Here is an 18,427-nt window from a genome sequence, read left to right on the forward strand (position 1 = left end):
TTCTTGGCGGCTCTATAATTCCAGCAGCCCTCTTGTGACCACCATTACCATCACCACCACCATCACCACCACCACCACCACCACCACACCACCACCACCACCACCACCATCACCATCACCACCTATGGGCTGCTCTGGATGTGACCTAGGCTCCATGACCACTTTCCTCTGATCTGCCTGCCACCCTGCATTCTTGTGCCACTCAGCAGCAGAAGAAACGCGTTCAGAGACACAGTGAGTTGCCCAAGATCTGGCAGGTAAATGGTCCAATGAGGCAGAGAAACCCCCGCGAAGTGAAAATGTAACAAAACATATTTATTCAAACAAACAAAAACAAACATGACCAGGCCAGCTCCCCAGCAGTCATGCTGGAAAAACTGCCACCATATCACATCCTGGCCTCCGATGACACAGGGGAAGACCCCAAAATCGTGCAATGAGATCAAAAGTGGACCAGCCAGGTAGAGATGGAATGGCACTGCTCTACCATCCTGTGACTGCCAAGGCAGCTGACAGTTCACGGTGATGCCTAAGCAGTGCCTGCGGACAGGACCTCCCGAGGCTGGCTAGGGCAGGGCCTCAGGCTACAATGAACCAAACCCTGGCATTCTGTCTTGTAGCACCATGGACAGACTCTGTGTAGACATGACCGAAAATGACCTCTCATAACCAAAACAACACCAACACCAACACCAAAACAAAAAAACAAACAAACAAACAAAAAAACCAAACCAAAACAAAACAAAACAAAAAACCCTGGGTCGTGGAGAGAAGCCTGCCACCTGCATCAGGAAGAAGAGACATGCATCAAACCAAAGGCACAAAAGGCCCAGACAGTCGCCTGAGGCAAGCTGTGCCCAACCCAGTCGGTGTGAGTGTGGCCTGTGCCCAGGATCTTAGTCAGGCCCAATAAGGAAGGTGTGCCAAGGGTTCTCCAATCCACACTACCAGGTCCATTCCAGACCTGCTGGTGGCCTCTTGGTCACAGCAGTCACAGGTCCTTCTCAAGGCACCCACCGCCCCTACTGCAGCCGCAGGTAGGCGGGGGCGGAGTAGTTGAAGAGCAGAAAGTCCATCTTATAGAGGTCAAAGAGGCGGCGCTGGTAGAAGGGGCTGATGTCCTGGAAGAGGCGCCGGGCCTGGTCACGCGTGGGGTCCTTCTCTGACCTCGGCGGTGGAGCCGGGAAGCGCAGGCCCGGCTCGCCCACCAGGTCCAGCACAAAGGCCGCGTCATCCGCCAGCGTCTCGAACTTGCCCACCACGTCATAGCGCACTAGGCACGGGTGGCAGAGCGCGTGCGCGCGCTCCCAGTGTTCATTGAAGGGCTCGTGGCGGCGCGTGCGCGGGTCCAGCAGGTAGGCCAGGAACTCGGCGAAGCGCACGTCGTGGCCGCGGGCCAGCGCGTCGGGCTGCGCGTGCGGGCGGAGGCGGCGCACGATGCGCGTGCCGTAGCGCCGCTGGAAGGCCGCGCTGTGTGGCCGCGCCAGCTTGTTGCGGTAGGCCGAGGCCAGGCGCTCGAAGGGCTCGCGCACGAAGAGAAAGGCCAGGTAGTCCCGCAGCCTCCGGTTGACCTCGGCCGGCGCAAAGTCCGCCAGCGAGGGCAGCAGGCCAGGCGCATGCGCCTCGTGCGCGGGGATTGAGCCCGGGTCCCCACGGCCGCGCAGCGCCAGCAGCACGCGCTTCCAGTTGGTGCAGGCCACCTTGGGCACGTAGCAGTACAGCAGCCCGTGTGCGTCGTCCACCAGCACGTGCCGCAGGTCCTCCGGCTGCAGCAGGCGCTGGCGTCGTGTGTGGCGGCTGCAGGCCCGCTGTAGCAGCTCGCGCCGCTGCTGGTGCACCTTGGCCATCAAGGAGGGCCGACCACCCTGCAGGCGGCAAGGGACGGAGGCAGGCAGGGCCAATCGTCAGAGTGCAGCAGGCTCTGGGCCGAGGTTGGGCCCAGGGACTCAGGCAAGGGATTTCCCCCTCTGGAAACTGGAACCCCAGTGACCCCCGTCTCTGCGTGGTCTGGGGTCAGAATCTGCCCTAGAATCGGAGGAAATGCAGTCTAACTGCAGACACGGGGGAGGATGTGAAGAACCAGTGCTGGGTACTGCGTGTACACTAGGATTGCTGAGAATGAGTATTTACGGGACTGGGTAAACTGGATAAAGAAGGATGGCCGAGGGCCGGGCGCACAGCATATAAACGCAGGCACACGTAGACCATCTGTCCTCTGCTGTGGGTTTAATTCTTGCTGCCTCATTGTGTCCTCCCCCAATTCACCAACTCTGGCAAGGACAACAGGAAGGCTGTGCCCTGGCTAGCCTTGAATCATGGTCATCCCTTGGCAGCTGCAGTAGGATGTGGGCTTTTATGTGTGCAGTGGTTAAATAAATTTACTGATTCTGTATTAATGAATGGATACATTTATTTGGAGCTTGATTTATTTTACCCCAGCAAAGTTTTTTCATTTTATGTGTATGGGCATTTTGCTATCATGTACATTTGTGTGTTGCGTGCATGCAGTGCCCAAAGTGGCCAGAAGAGGGCATTGGATCCCCTGGAACTGGAATTACAAATAGGACCGAGCCACCATGTGGGTGCTGGGAATGGAACCTGAGTTCTCTACAAGGGCAGTGAGCGCTCTTAAAGCCGAGCCATCTCTCCAGCCCACCACCAGCAACTTGTAATCGCAGTGCTTTGTCAGGAAAGCATTTGTCTATCTTGTATGGGATGATCAGAACGGGTAATCTACAGACAGGAAATGGATTAGTGGTTGTCAGGGGCTAGAAGAGAAGGAAGAGGAATGACCACTGATATAATCATAGTCTCTCTTGGGATCACAAGTGTTCTGGAATTAGACAGTGGTGATGAGGTCACAGAACCTTGTAAAATATGAAAACCACTGAATCAGCCATTTCAAAAGAGTGAATTTATGCTGAGTTATTTCTCAGAAAGTTAAAGGCCTTCAGAATATTTCCAGCTCAGAGGCCATAGCAGAAGCAGAAATAGTAGAGACCCAGCTTGGATATTGGTGGCATGGAAGTATATGGGCATGTGCCTCTATGCACATACGTGTTTCTGAGGCTTTTAAAGGTATTCTGCAGAAGTCCATGATTCATTAAGGGAATTGACCTTTGTGTTTTATGAGGGAGAGAAGAAAACAAAGTGTTTCAGAAAGGATGGGTGGAGGGGCACTTTTTCTTTTCCTTTAAGTGCTGATAGAGCCTCAGAATCCACAGGCTGGGATGGGCTTTGGAGTAGGAGGTAGGGAGTCGCTGATGTAATGTGGGGGTGCTGATGTAATGTGGGGGTCCTACGTCAGTCATCCTGCTTGTGGTAGTTCCAAAGGAGAGCTAAAGCGGAGAGGTGGACAAGCAGAGACACACAACTTGAATTCCAGGAACTGACATTTTGGAAGAGTTAAAATGCACTGAGGTGGGATGTTTGTACACTGTGTGAAGGGGTATTTCTGTGATTGGTGTAATAAAAAGCTGAACAGCCAATAGCCAGGCAGGAGATATAGGTGGGATTTCCAGGGAAAGAGGAGAAGAGGAGGAGGAATCTAGGCACACAGGAGACATGGGGGAGGAAAAAAGGTGCAAGATGGAAGAGAGGTAACATCACGTGATAGAACACAGATTAATATAAACGGGCTAATTTAAGTTTTAAGAGCTAGTTAGAAAGTAGCTGAGCTTTCATAACCAATAAGGAGGCTTGGTGTCATTATTTGGGAGCTGCCTGGCAGGACAGAAAAAGATTCGTTACAATGCACATCCTTGATCTTGCCTGGAAGCCCACACAAGGCCCAGCCCCATCTGGGGAAGACCAGGGCCTCGCTGAGGAGACCTGTGCTGCACTGAACTTACACCATTCTTTGTCACCATGCCAAGTTCAGCCATGGCCATAGGGTCTGTAGGCTCTGAGAAGATCCTGTTCTTGCTATCGGGAGTGTCTTAGGCCAGGCTGCCCTCAACCTCCTCACAGCCTAGGGCATCCTTGTGGAAGAAGGCCAGCCATCTATTCCTTAGCTCACCTCCCTCCTCATTAACTGAGTTGGGATCTATGCCTAGCCTCAGAAGAACCAGCCATGCAGCCTCACACCATCACAAAGGGATGAGTCTAGGGTAGGCATGTGGTCTGACTGTGACCAAGGAGATGTAGGGAAGCTGGCCAGCTGCTTGTGGGAAAGACTTTTCCTTAGGATACAAAGCAAGAGGGCATGGGGGGGAGCACTCAAACCGTTAACCACCCACCCCCATCCTGGGATCCTCTTCTGTGAGGATGGCAGTTACCATGTAGTCATGGGGCTGCGAATCTGTTAACAGGAGTCAACACTCAGAGGATGACAGAGGGCAATCTGCCACTGCTGTCCCATGGGGCTGCCGGCCTTTCTGTCAACACTGCTGATGTTTACGGACTTGTGAATGCTGTGACAGTCAATACGGTCCCCTCTGCAGATGGCAAAACCCAGGTGTGGGAGAAGTGAGCTGCCCGAGGTCATGGCACTTTGTGGGGGAGGCTGGCTCTTACACGTGGGGCTGGAGGAACTCAACAGCTGGAGCCACGCCCTGCACTACAGCTCTTCTCCCTCCCAGTGAGCTTCCCAGTCGCCCAGCTGACTCAAGTGTTTACGAGCTCCATGACTTCTGCAGGTCCTCAGCCCCTTTGCTTCAATTCCCTATCAGTAAACGGACATGACTGTGGCCCAGCCTTATTTTATGGTTTGTATAAGTGGGTGGGTGCATGGCACAAGATCAGTCCTTGTCCCCTGACATTTCTTTTGCTGGCATTTCTCCAGAGGCAAGGCCTATGGCCTCAAAGGATTTGACTCCAACATCCCTGGATCCTGGGACTGTGAGGACCCATCGGTCCCTCTGAAGAAGGCTGCAGAGCTAATGGAATCTGGGACCCTCTGGGAGTCTGTCCTGCACCTGCTCAGTGTGCAACCAGGAGTGAGCCAGACATTCTCTTTGAACCAAGACTTCCTTATCTGCAACCCAAGGGGTGGCTAGGTTCAGCAGACATCCCCTATGCAGCTCCACCATTCCCCGCAGGGGAAACTTCTGGCCCTGCTGCCCCTGCTTAAAATCCTCCATGGCTCCCCATTGCCCTTGCCTGTTTTGGCCCAATGGAATACTGCCTGCCTCCCAAGCTCACCACAGACCACCTCTCTGCCCTCCTCTCTCTAAGGCTGTGGGCCTAGCTGTTCCCTCTGTCTGTGGTGCTCACATTTTCCTCTTCAGGTCTCACTACAAGCCCCTCTCTTGGGGAGCAGCTTCTCCCCATCTCTAACAAAATCCCCTTGGGTAGTTCCCTGTCATCCCCACTGTTCCCTCAGAGCACAACATGGACGTGTAAATGCTGTTCAGACTGTGTCCTACCCGGCTGTGCTGTCTGCACTGTGAGGGCAGGACCCCAGTCCAGCTGTCTGCCACTAAATCTCAGCACAAGAGAATGTGCCCAGCTGTTTGCCACTAAATCTCAGCACAAGAGAATTGCTGTGGAATATTATTTTAACTGGAAAAAGATGTGTTATGTTTGTTTATGCTGCATTTGTTTAACATGTAAGGATGTGTGTTTAATTATGAAAACATGTGTTGCATTTTTTTCCACCTTGTCTGCCTAAGGCGCCTGATTGGTCTAATAAAAAGCTGAACAGCAAATACCTAGGCAGGAGAGGGGTAGGCGGGGTGGGCAGGCAGAGAATAAATAGGAGAGAGGAGACAGAAGAGAAACGAGAGAAAAGAAGAAGAAAAGGAGGACATGCCCTGGGCAAGAAGCCAATCAGTCGCCATCCAGCTAGACACAAGAAGCAGTGGAAGTAAGACATGCAGAAGGAAAGAAAAGTCAAAAGCCCTGGTGCAAAAGCTAGATAAAGAGAAACGGGTCAATTTAAGTTAAAAGAACTAGCCAGAAACGAGCCTAAGCTAGGCCGAGCATTCAAAACTAGTAAGTCTCCATGTCATGATTTGGGAACTAGTTGGTGGCCCAAAAAGAAAAAGCCTGGTACAAGAATGGCTGCATACAGTAGGTGCCAATACATACTGTCTGTGTGTTTGTTGGGCTGAGCCAGGTATGGGGTCTTCTAGTGGTATTCAGTCAGTCATACTTGTATGATTTAGGTTTAAAAAAACTTTATGATGGTGGCATTCAGAAGGAGCTGAAGCTAGTTTTGAATACAGACTTTGTCCTGGGCTTGAGTGACACTTTGTATAGATCTCTCCCTGTAGGAGAGGATGGAGTCTGACCCCACACACACACACACCCACACCTACACACACACACACACACACACACACCATCACACACCATCACACACCATCACTAGGGGGTCAGCCTCATCTACAGTGTCCTGTGTGGCCAGGTGGCTGTGCATCCAGGGTCCCAGACGTAAGGAGCGTTTTGACTTAGCAATATTTAAGCAGGCTGGGTTCCTTGGGAGCTAACGCCACCCTGAGCCAAGGAGTGCTTGTGCTGTTGGGTGTGTGAGAGCATGTAGGAGGCTGGGTGCGGTCTCAGTGGGGCCACTTCTCCACCTGCTTGGAGATGATCGTGTGTGTGTGTGTGTGTGTGTGTGTGTGTGTGTGTGTGTGTCCTCTGAACATTCCCCTGTTAGGCCACATTACTAAAATTTGGGAGCTTAACAACCATCTACTTGAACTCCTGGAACAGGCATAGCTTAATGACCGTCTGCTGTTCGCTGGTCCCCTGGGACAGACATGGGGCTGTTTTACTTCCCTGTATCTGCAATACATACCACAGAACAAGCACATGTCTTGGGTGTGGTGAGGGGGATGATGAACAGGAAAATTGGACTTCCAGGCTACACAGGAAGCCCCATGGCTCATACTGGACAGAGCCCGATAGGAGGTATGCAGGAGACTGTGGCTTCCTATCCAGGATGTAAGAGGGCATCCCAGCCACTTACCTGGTCCAGGTCATGTAACAGCTGTAGGGGACTCTTCCTCACTCCTCCAAACCAGCTAGAGCCCGGGGCTTTGTTTTCAAATGCTGAAGGGCACAAGGAGAGAGAGATCAGCGCTGGCTTTGGTCAAGGCGTGGTTTGGCCAGCACCCCTAGGACACATTTAACCCACTTGTGTGCCTGCTTTTCTTCCTGTGTCTTCTCTTCCTCCCGGGGGATTGGGTAGGGGGTGGGCAGTGTCCTTGGGGTCATTCCCACCCTCATGCCCTACCCTCAACACTGGAAAGTATAGGGGATAAGAGGAAAAGAGCCTGCCTACCCTCTGGGAAGAGCATCCAGCCCTATCCAATTCTTCTCATTCTGTCTCAGCGCCACCTCCCCACCACCCCTAACCCCCCCACAGCCCCTAACCACCAACACCACTGCCCCTAGCCTGCCCCCCACCAGCCACTTCTGCTGAGTCCTAGGGGTTCACAAGTCTGATGGCTGCCCAGCCCATAGATCTGAATTGTGAGCATCCAGAACGGATGGGTGGTGGCACAGCCAGGCTGCAGGGCACCAGGCCACATGAGGCGCCATGAAAGCCCTTGGAAGCATGGGCATGCCCCAAGGTGTGGATGCGACTCCTGATAAATGTAGCTTTACCCGTTTCCAGAACTGGACAGGGACACTCTCTATGTTTTTATCTTGCAGTCTTCAGTGTCCTTAAGTGTCCTGTCTGTACACCCCAGGCCATGTATGTATGTACCTAAAATAAGTGGGGCCACTTGGACCAGGGCTCGTGCAAGAAACCTGTCTTGAGGATGCCCATGGACCCAGCCCTTGAACTTCTCCAGACTCTATCCAGGGAAGGATCTCTGATCCTGCTGCCTTTTTGATAGAACAGCACCTTCATCAGAGAATAAACTGCCAGGATAGGCAGGCACCGCTAATTATAAGCTGTTGCTAAATACAGCAACTGGCATCAGGAGTCTGAGCAGGGTTGCAGCATGCCAGAGTGACATCTCTCGACACCAGGGAAGAAGTGTCCTCACAGTTCTTCAGGTTAGAGGTGTCACTCTAGGCCACGTAGTGAAGGGGTCTTTTAGAGCCTCACTAAGCAACTGGGGGATCGTAGTTCCCTCTAGGTCTGTGGGCAGGGTAGGAAGAACAGCCTGGAGGGACCACAACACAGCCATCTGACCCACAGCCCTCTTTGGAGGTTCCTGGCCTTCCAGAAGCCACTCCTTGCCCAAGGCCTTCCATTTCCTGGCCAGACCACAGCTGTCTAAGAGTGGGTCCCACAGCAGATGCCAAAGGTCTGTGGTGGAGGACAGGCCTCAGGGTTTCCCAGAATAGCTGTGGTCACAGATTACAGGGCCAGGCTATCTCCACCCTGCCAATGAAGAGCTCAGGGCTCCAGGCCTGGCAAGGACAGGCTGGCTGTAGAAGGTGTGTGTGTGTGTGTGTGTGTGTGTGTGTGTGTGTGTGTGTGTGTGTGTGGTGTGGTGTGCGTCCATGGGTCCAGCCCACTGAGGACCACTGAGGCTAGCTTCAAACAGGGCCACACTGGAGCCCCAGCACCTTCACCCCATCCTTGTTTGACCTGCTCCCAGCTGTACTCCCTCCCCTCCCCTCCCCTCCCCTCCCCTCCCCAAGACACAGAACCGAATGGAGAGGAGGCAGCAGGTTCGTATAGCCAAGGAGGGGCCTCAGCAGAACTAAGACTTCCCCAACCCCAAGCAGCAGGGAAGCCAACAACCCCCCTGCCTTAGAGAGGGAGAGAGAAGGGGAAGAGGAGGAAGGAAGGAGTGTCACCACCAGGAGATAGATGGGGACAGCCCTGGACTGCGGCTGGGAGAAAGTGGCATGCAGGCAGAGTGCCTGGATGCAATGACACTTTGGAAAGAGACCAGAGCAGGCCTGTGGAATGGAAAACGGGCCTCTGACAAGCAGGAACATGCTGATTGTCCAGGCAGGCCGCCTCCTCAGCTCAAGACACCCATGTGAGGCCCACCGGAACTTTCAGTGCCCAGCTTGGGGTGGACTCGGTGTCCCTGAAGGGTGGAAGGAAATCCTGGAGAAAGTGCCATAGGCCTCAGCAGAGGGCTTTGCCCAGGATCCTGTGTCAGCACCAAGGTGGGGCCCTGGAGACGCTGGGCAGGGGACACAGGGCACTGTGTAACTGTGCTGTGTGAAGCTGACCCGTGTCCTGTCAGGTGGAAACTGTTACTTTCCCACGCATTAGACAGGGAAACTGGCAGTGACAAGGCCCAAACCTCAGGGCTACTGGCTCCAAAGACAGGACACACCTCAGGTTCCCGTGTCTGCACTGCTAAGGCCCCGGCTTCTGCTTGGCAGGCTCCAGCTCATCCTGCACATCCTAGGGGTCCACAAGATTGCCCAAGCTCTGTTTTAGAAAGGAAGTGCCCACCATCGTGGAAAGGAACAGGGCACACAAGGTCACAGAGGGTGAAATATAGCAGGACACACCCTTGCAGGAACCTGTGGGCTGAAACACCACAGAAAACTCCAAGAAAGCTGACCTCAGTCGTCATCCCCCACTTCCAGCAGGAAGCCCCGGGCCCCAGGCAGGGTAGGGCAGGTTGCTTTGGGGGGTGGGGGTGGAGTGGGGGGTAAGTCCAGCCCAGGGCACATTGCAACAGCCACATCCTGGTTAATAAGTTCTCACTGCCATGTTGCAAGACAAACCACCACCAGCACCAGCGGTAGCGAGGTCAGAGCCTCCGGTCTGCTGGCCCCACTCAGACACACACCTCCCCCCCATGCTTTCAGGGAGCCCTGCAATCCAGTGTCAGGAGCATTGTTTCCTGTGATTGCCCTGAAGAGAGAATTCACTGACTTTTACAAGCCGGCTGCTGTGAGGAAATTCCTATCTGAGCAGCCATCACCAGGTCAAAGTTGCCTCTGAACTGCCAGCCCTCCCGGCTCCCATCCCTGCTCAGGGGCAACGGGAAACTGTTTAACAACCTACTGCTTATCCCACGTGGGTCATCTCAAAATCCATACAGCAGCCCCACTGTGTGGTGCAAGCCTATGATCCCAGCTACTTAGAAGGCTGAGACAGGGGGATCACAAGCTTAAGTACAGCTTAGACTACCCAGCTACCCTAGGCAAATATTGAAACCCTGGATCAAAAAGTTGAAATTGAGAGTCTGAGAGTCGGGGGGGGGGGGGGGTTAGGGGGTGGCGCACGCCTTTAATCCCAGCACTTGGGAGGCAGAGGCAGGCAGATCTGTGTGAGTTTGAGGACAGCCTGGTCTACAGAGCGCGTTCCAGGAGACCCAGGGCTGTTACACAGAGAAACTCTGTCTCGAAAAACAAAACAAACAAACAAACAAACAAAAACAGGAAAAAAAAAGAGGAAGGACTAGGAAGCTATGAATACAGCTCAATGGTAGAGCACATAACATTTGCCTAGCATGAAGGAACCCCACTTCAGTCTCCAGTCCTGCGCCCGGGGTAGGGGTGACCCTTGCTACTGGTTTATCTCACATCAGAGTCCAGGTCCTGCCCAGGGTAGAAGCCTCTCACTGACCATGCTCCCACTGAATGTGGCAGAAAACCTCTTCAGTCACTCCATGGGATAGCTTCCTGTCAAGTAGACACAAGCTGAAGTCACTTGGGAAGAAGAAGCTTCAGTTGAGAAAATTCCCCCACCAGATTGGCCCACAGTGCATTTTCAAATGATTGATGTGGAAGGACCCAGCTCACTGTGGGCAGTGCCGTCCCTGGGCTGGTGGTCCTGAGTGCACTAAGAAAGCTAGCTGAGCAAGCCATGGTGAGCAAGCCAGTTAGCAGCATCCCTTCCCACCCTCTGCTTCAGCTCCTGCCTCCAGGTTCCTGCCCTGAGTTCCTTTGAGGATGGACTGTAACAGACCTGTAAGTTGAAATAAACTCTCTCTCTTTTGGTCATGCTATTTATCACAGTCATAGGAACCTTAACTAAATCCCAGGCTAAGTCAGCATCCTTTTAATTTGTTCACAGTGCTTGCTACTGATGGAATCAGCTGACCTGTGTCGGGGATAACCCCTCTGGAAGTCAGTTCTGTCAGTAAGGGAACTGTGTTGTTTTCCTGTAATACTTAGACCTCACCCAGTCTATTTAAAGACTGGAGAACATCTCACCTCCTAACCTGCCATTCAAACCCATTCGAAGTTGAAAGCTGGGCTCCCGCTTACAGCACCTCCCTGGCTTCTGCCCACCACTTTTCAGGACCTGTGGACCAGCCCAGCACTGCACCTCATGCACAGGCCTTCTACCCCTCCAATGGACCTATGTCCACATGGATTCAAACCCCACTCTCAGTACTTATTTCGGTCCTAATTTGCCTCCAGTTGCTATGATAAAACACCATGATCAAAAGCAACTCGGGGAGGGAAGGCTTTATTCCATCACTGAGGGAAGTCACTCAAGCAGGAGCCTAGTGAGTCGGACTAGAGGAGAAACCAGGGAGAAACAGTTTACTGACTTGCTCCCCATGGCCTGCTCAGCATGCTTTCTTATACATCCAGGACCATCTGCCCAGGGGTGGCACTGTGCACAGTGCTTTGGGCCCTCCCATATCAATCATTAATCAAGAAAGTGCTCCCACAGACTTGCCTACCAGCTAGTCTGATGGAGGCATTTTCTCAGCTGGGGTTTTTCTCTTCCCAGATGACCCTTAGTTGTGTCAAATTGACATAAAAACAAACAAAAAACCTAACCAGTTTATTCAGTTTCCCATCTAATCAATTTCTATGCTTCTTTCAATCTACTCTGACAAAGATTTGTCCTGACTGTGGGCAAGGCAGGAAGACTCTAGCTACAAATGGCACCCAACGTGTTGGCAAGAGTTTCCACTTAAAACCTGAGTAAAAAGATTCTAAAACGGAGCTAAAAACAGTTCTTAGTTGTCTCATTCAAGCTAGCGGCAGCCTGTGGCGTGTTTGAGCTACTATGGCGGGTTCCTGGCGTGTGCGCTGGACCTGTAGTATGGTGGGAATGAGGCCTCTGCAAGTGGCATATTAAGCTGCGTGGTGGATTTAGCCTTTGCTAGTACAAAAAAAAAAGGTTTTTGGGCTACACGCTGTTTTGATAGAAGCATAGACCCACTATTTCTGAGAGTTGATGGCTCCTAGAGCTGGCAGAAAACGTACCACTGCCATGTTGAGAAGCTGAGGTGGGCAGAGCCAGCAGCCACAGCACAGTTTCAGTATTAGAAGGCTACAGTTTAAAGCAATAGGCTCAAGGTAATATAAAAAATAAGCCACGTAAAAATGGCTACCACACAGAGAATCTAGATTATGTTCTCTTTGATATTTGTAGCTGTTGAGTTAAGCCAATATGTATATTTTAAAGGTACCTTGACTTCAAAATTTGGATGTAAGGATATGTTGTTTTGGAAAGGAGGCTCTGCTTTTATTCCCACAGAAAGCCAGAGGCTATGGATTTGTTCCAGATTAAGATACATTAGGTTTGACTAGCCAAGACCCCCTGAAAGGTCTCCGATGACACCCAGATAATTCAACGTCCAGATTGGATTCAAGGCAACTGGCTCAGACAATACAGCCTCACGGACTATTCCATAATCCTAAAATTTTCTTTGTGTTCCCATTAGATACCGCGCCCCCCTCTAGCAGGAAGTAGTAAGAGAAGCTACGCCCAAATTCCCAAATATACCAAACTGGCTTTGGAGATGTGTAAAAGTCAAAACTTTCCTTTTTAAAAAAGAAAAGGGGAAGTGCTGTGGGATGGTCTGTATGTCAAATTACTCTGATTGGTCAATAAATAAAACACTGATTGGCCAGTGGCCAGGCAGGAAGTATAGGCGGGACTAACAGGAGAAAAGAAAGAACAGGAAGGAGGAGGGAGTCACTGCCAGCTGCCACCATGACAAGCAGCATGTGGAGACACCAGTAAGCCACGTGGCAAGGTATAGATTTATGGAAATGGATTAATTTACTCTATAAGAACAGTTAGCAAGAAGCCTGCCACGGCCATACAGTTTGTAAACAAGATAAGTCTCTGTGTTTACTTGGTTGGGTCTGAGCGGCTGTGGGACTGGCGGGTGACAAAGATTTGTCCTGACTGTGGGCCAGGCAGGAAAACTCTAGCTACACTACTCCAACTATCTTTGCTTTGTAAAGTTAAAAAGAATAAGCCCAAATCCCCATCCCAGGTAAGGATGGCATAGGAGCAAAGCCATACGACATCCTAGGATCAGCACGGGGGCTGCCACAGAGCCCCTGTGGGGGTGGCGGTGTGGGGGCAGCTGTCCTGTCTCCCAGTGTACCCCGTCTCCTGACTCTGGGCTCTAGGACTCAAATCCTGTCCCCCCAACTGTCATCTTAAAAAAGTCACTTCTTCCCCCATGATGGCAGTTGCCTCCCTGCTCCTACTTGAGCTGACTGGCCTATCAGAGAGCATTTCCCCCAGAGTCTGCTGAGCTCTGGACTCCAGCTGGACCTGGTGAGGCTCTTGTGAGCTCCTCCCAACAGCCACATCCTCTCCTTTTGCTAACCAGCCTGGCATTTAGGCCAAGGGGTCCTGAGACTCCTCTGCTCTCCCAGTTGGCAGATCAAAGCACCCTAGCCCCACCCCTCAGGGTGTGTCTAAGAGCAGGTGACATGGAGACCTGGGTTTTAGTGTCAAAATGCAACTCTAAGAGGTGGGACAGACACTCAGTGGCAGCAGGTTCAGCAGACATGTGTTTCGAGGTGTGAGCAGCAGGGGAGCCCAGGAACCAGGCCTAGGCCAAGGGAACAAAGGACAGAAGGGGGCCCTGGGGATGGCAGTGTCACCATAACTGGGACCCCAGAGGGAAGGGTGGCATGCTGGGGACAGAGGTGTCTTAGGCAGCTGTCCCATTCCACCATGCTATCTTCTCTCTGACCCTGGGCTCTGAGCCAGTGTTGGCAGCAGATCCTGGGGCAGGGGGACCAGAATGGGCTCCCCACTAGAAAGAGACCAGTGAGATTCCCCAGAGCAGCTAGAACCCAGGCATAATCTGTAACCCTCATTGCCCAGCAGATGGTGACAGTGACATCTCATTCCCTGGAGCAGGAAGGGACAAGACCCTGCTTGGTCTCTCAGCTGGGATGTGGCATTGGATTCTCCTGGGTCCTAAGCCCTCATTCACCCATAAATTTCTTCCCATGAGCCCCTGATGACTCAGACTTGGCTGGTGGCTGGAAAAACAGGGGCATGTCCCCCCTGAGACCTGGGACAGTGGGACCCTGCCCCCCTGCACCCAGACCAGACCTTCCCACTGCCTCTCAGCCAGTGCCTGCCATAAGCACACATTTCTCCCCGGAAGAGAGTGGAGAGCTAACTCTGAGAGCTAACTGTGAGGTGGGGTTGGCTCTTGTGGGCCCAAGACTGAAGAGTTAGCGGCTGAAAACCTAATACAGTGGGGTGTGAGCATCTAGAGACTGGGAGGTAGGGAGAGCAGCTGAGGAAGCTCAGAGACCCGTCTCAGACTATGAGGACTTCCCAGGCCAGACAGCACAGGGCCAGCCTGGGGGTGACAGATGTAGACGGCAGCCCCACCTGAGCAAAGTGGGGAGGGGGGAGCAGGAGACCCCTTCTCTAACCATGCTTACACTTTACCTCCCCACATTCACACCCCTCCCCTCCAGATTCTGTGGGCAAGGAGCGGGCCCGGGCCAGTGGTTGTTTCTTATTTTCTCAGACCCGACTGGAGGGAGGTAGCAGAACAGATGTGTCTCAACGCACACTGCGGGCTACCAAGACACACGCTCCTCTGCAGACAGTCCCCAGACTCTCATCTACCCTCTCATCCCCCACAGCAGTGGCTGAGCACTGAGGGACCTGAGCCACCACGGCTCAGGACTGGGTAAACATTTGTCTACAATGAATGACAGGGTGGACAGAGGCTGTGGCAAGAGCAGACACTGGGACCACACTGTGGCAAGGGACACTTTAGACATGAGGACAAACCTATGCAGGGCTAGCCATTCACCTACGGGTCCTCGGTAAGGGGAGGGAGGCTTCCTCCAGGGGGACTTCCGGAGGGGTCCAGGCACGGCCACTTGTATCTGGTCATGGAGAGGTTGTCAACTGGCAGAGTGAGTGGCCATGGACCTGGTGGCTGCTCCTTAGACCTCCACAGTTCTGTTCACTGTACCCCCCAGCCCAGCCCTGGCCTCCATCCCAGGGATCCCTAAGGATGAAGCCAATATGGCGGAAGGACTGGGGGCCGAGCACCATCTACTGTAACATTGAAGCCCCTCCAAAAGCCCTGTAAGGATGGAGTCAGCACCTATTCCATAGAGAGACTGCTGGGGCCCCGGCAGGGGACTGAAGCAAGTTGAGCTTGCTGAGTGACCTCCAATCTACCAGTTTGGCCACTGGGTCCCTCCACAGATTAGTACCACCCTGAAAACCGCTTCCCCTTGCCCTGAGTCACTCCCAGCTAATGCCCCTGTCTACCCTAGGGTATGAGCCTGTTGGGAAGTGAACAGACCCCACAGACACAGACATAAGGATGGGCAGACGGTCACAAACGTAGCTCACTGCCTAGGCTCCTCCAGCCCCTCCACACCTGGCCTCTGTCCTCAGCTTTGTCTGTATGTAGAGTGAATTGTTCTCCAGAGGATCTGAGGAGAACTGGGCTCATTCAGAGTGAGACCATATACCTGGTGGAAACTGGTATGTGGCTGGTACAGGCTGGCTGTAAGCCCTGTACCTCCAGGCCAGCATAGAGCTGTGCAGTTCTGCGGATGTAAGGACTCAGCAGGGTCTCAGATGGAGACAGACATCCCGAGGAGGCCGGAGCGCAAGATGACTCCCGAGGCTCAGAGAATGGGGACAGTGACAGCATGCCCCCTAGACTGGCCATATGCACTCCCCCACCATCACAACCTGACCCCGACAATGGTCACCTCGCCAGCCAGCAACAGGAAAGAAGACTCCTGAGGGGGGGTGGAAGGCGCCTGTCTTCCACCCCGCCGGGAACAAGGGTAGGTGCCTGGTCGACCCAGGGGGCGCTCCAGCTAGTGGAGCCCCAGAAGCGGAAGCCCAGGCCAACGCGCACTCACCGGGACGCAGGAGCAGGAGCGCGCACAGAAGCAGGAGCGCAGCGCCCAGCCTTGCCACAACCGGGAAGCGCTGTCGGCAGCAGGAGCGCCTCCCCATACTGTGCCCCGCGCGTGGCAGGCGACGGTCATCCAGTGCCTTCTCCCACTGCGCGGCCAAGGCCCCAGGACACGCCCAGTCCTGACCTTAGCCTAGGACCCGCCCAGGAGTGGCGTCTGGCGCTCCTGCCTAGTGGTAGGCTCTCGCTCCAGCTGGCTGAATGGGTAAGGCTGGAGCCCAGGATAGTGAGATGCAGCGTCTAGCCTTGTTACTAGTCATTAGGGTCCTCTACCCTGTGCAGGTGGGAATTAGGAGTGAAGAAACTCTCCGGTACAGGTGCCACAGGCTCAAGGACCATAGTGGCAGAGCCAGAGCCCTGCAGGTCAGAAACTCAGGTTCCCAGGTGCTCAGGCTGGACGCTCAGCCCTGGGCTTTAACTGGGCAGCTATTGTAACCCTGGGCGTGACAGCTTTCGTCCCCAGGCTTTGGGACTCTTGGCTCTCAATATTGGCAAATGTCACAGCTTTTAGGCCCAGGGTGCTGGGACCGTCTGCGTAGCTTCTCCTCTCTGCCTGCTTTCTCCAGCCTTAGCCCTTGGCAATGTCTTGTTTCCTCCCAACTTCCCCTGCCCTTGCCTACGAAGCCTCTGCTCTCCACAGCGGCCCCTCAGTTCCCATTCTGGGGAAGACCACGTTGGAGAAACCCTCCACGTGGCGACACAAGTGATCATGAGCTGATTCAGAACGGAAGTGTGGCAAGCAGCGTCTGCACCAATCAGAGCACAACCTTTCCTGCAAATTAAAGACTGAATTTGCACCAAGCATAGCACCGGTACCAGGGAAAAGACTCCCCCTCTGTTGTGGGTAAAAATACCCAAGAGTCATGTTGATTTCCCAGACGCTGATGGTGGGCAGAAAGTTTCATCCTGCACAAGCTGTTTGAAACAGCAGTAACTGAGACCATGAATCAGGACCAGGATGTGCTTTGGGATCCATCAGCTGAAGTCTAAGCTCAGTTTCCCAAAGGTGCCCAAGAAGAGTTCAAGGCAGCCAGGAACCATGAGGACAGTGCCTTGGTTGTAGGGCTGAGAGGCCTCACTACTAGGAAATGGTCGAATAACTGTTGGGGGTCACAAATCTTTCAGGGCCCAGGATCTTAACTTTTTTAAAAAAGGAAAAGGCAAGCAGTAACGGGGTGCTTTACAGTCCAGGCTCCTTGTAGCCGTTCTCACTGAAGTGCCTGACTCCTGTCCAGTGTCCCAGGAGCCCACAGGGACTTTTCAGGTAGGAAGGGAGGTGGGCTGCACTACGATGCAGGCCCACAGTCAAAAGTGTGCAGGGCAGAGCGCACCTGAGGGAGCCCATCTCTGGCCTGGCTCCACCTGGTACAGTTTGCTCTGGGGTGCCACCATCCTCTCAAGGCCCGGAAGCTTGTCAAGGAGTGACCCGGGAAAAGCAGGCCCCTCCCAGGTAGTGTCTCTTGTTTTTCTTAATGGCAGAGGCCAGAACCACAAGCTCAAGCATATGGGACCTGTCATGGTAGTCCTTGTCCCGCGCCAGGATCAGTCATGAATGCCCCTCCCTCCCCCAAGCCCACCTGGTAGCCTCACTTTCTTCCATGTCTTCAGGTCCTGCTCAAATCCCAGTTCCTGCAGGACTTGTCCAGGCTGGAGGAGAAGTAAGGGGTCTCGGGTGTGTCTTCCTGAGCACTAGGCCTGTTGTGCCTCATCATGTTACCCACAGCTGCTACAGGCACAAGTGGGCACTTGGAACTCACTGCAGACAGGGGTTTGAGTTGTAGAGAGACACCAGAGTAAAGTCCAGTCTTTGGCAGATTCCAAAAAAAGGGGGGGGGAGGTTGGGAGTGTGGCTTAGTGATAGAGGACTTTCCCAAACTGTGAAGCTCTGGGCTATATCCTAATGCCACAAAATAAAAAATAGAAGAGAAAGACATCCAGTAGGCTCAGTGGGCTGGGAATGCCCCTGACCTGAGATTCTGGCTGCCCTGAAGCCAGCCTCTTAGGGAACGCAAGCAAGCGGCTGGCCCTGTGTGTGCAGGAAGAGCACGGCCGAGCCAGCATTTAGCCTTGTGTGCAGGGTGAGTGCTGCACCCCACGCTGGTGTCGCACCTGCCAGCTGGGTCTCAGTTCCCCGTCCAATAATATTAAACCTCACTGTGCTGCGGAGGTTAAGTGAGAAGCAGAGAGATTGGAACAGTCTCCGGTGCAGTAGAAGTCCTGTAAGGACTTGATAATAGCATTCAACAATCCTAATTGCGGCCTCTTATAGAAATGATCTGTTATCTATTAATGAAAACTATGGAACAAATGACAGTTTTACATTTAGCTTCAAACAGCAATGAAGGCTCTACCTTGCTGGGTGGGAACCCAGTTCACGCTCAAACCACATCCTTCTCAGGATCCCCCATCCGCAGGGAAGG

The 18,427-nt window shown here is 53.2% G+C and overlaps 1 protein-coding gene across 1 annotated transcript; it reads right to left on the reverse strand.

Moving 5' to 3' along the window:
- Positions 1-294: 294 nt before the first annotated feature.
- On the reverse strand, positions 295-16,108 carry Chst13 (carbohydrate sulfotransferase 13). Its single transcript, XM_028854448.2, has 3 exons — positions 15,952-16,108; positions 6,914-6,996; positions 295-1,865 (listed from the first exon to the last, which is right to left on the reverse strand). The coding sequence occupies exons 1-3, from the start codon at positions 16,046-16,048 to the stop codon at positions 1,023-1,025; spliced, it is 1,023 nt and encodes a 340-aa protein (XP_028710281.1). The 5' UTR covers positions 16,049-16,108; the 3' UTR covers positions 295-1,022.
- Positions 16,109-18,427: the final 2,319 nt, after the last annotated feature.

Source organism: Peromyscus leucopus, chromosome 3 (genome assembly GCF_004664715.2).
Source record: "Peromyscus leucopus breed LL Stock chromosome 3, UCI_PerLeu_2.1, whole genome shotgun sequence".
Taxonomy (NCBI): Eukaryota; Metazoa; Chordata; class Mammalia; order Rodentia; family Cricetidae; genus Peromyscus; species Peromyscus leucopus.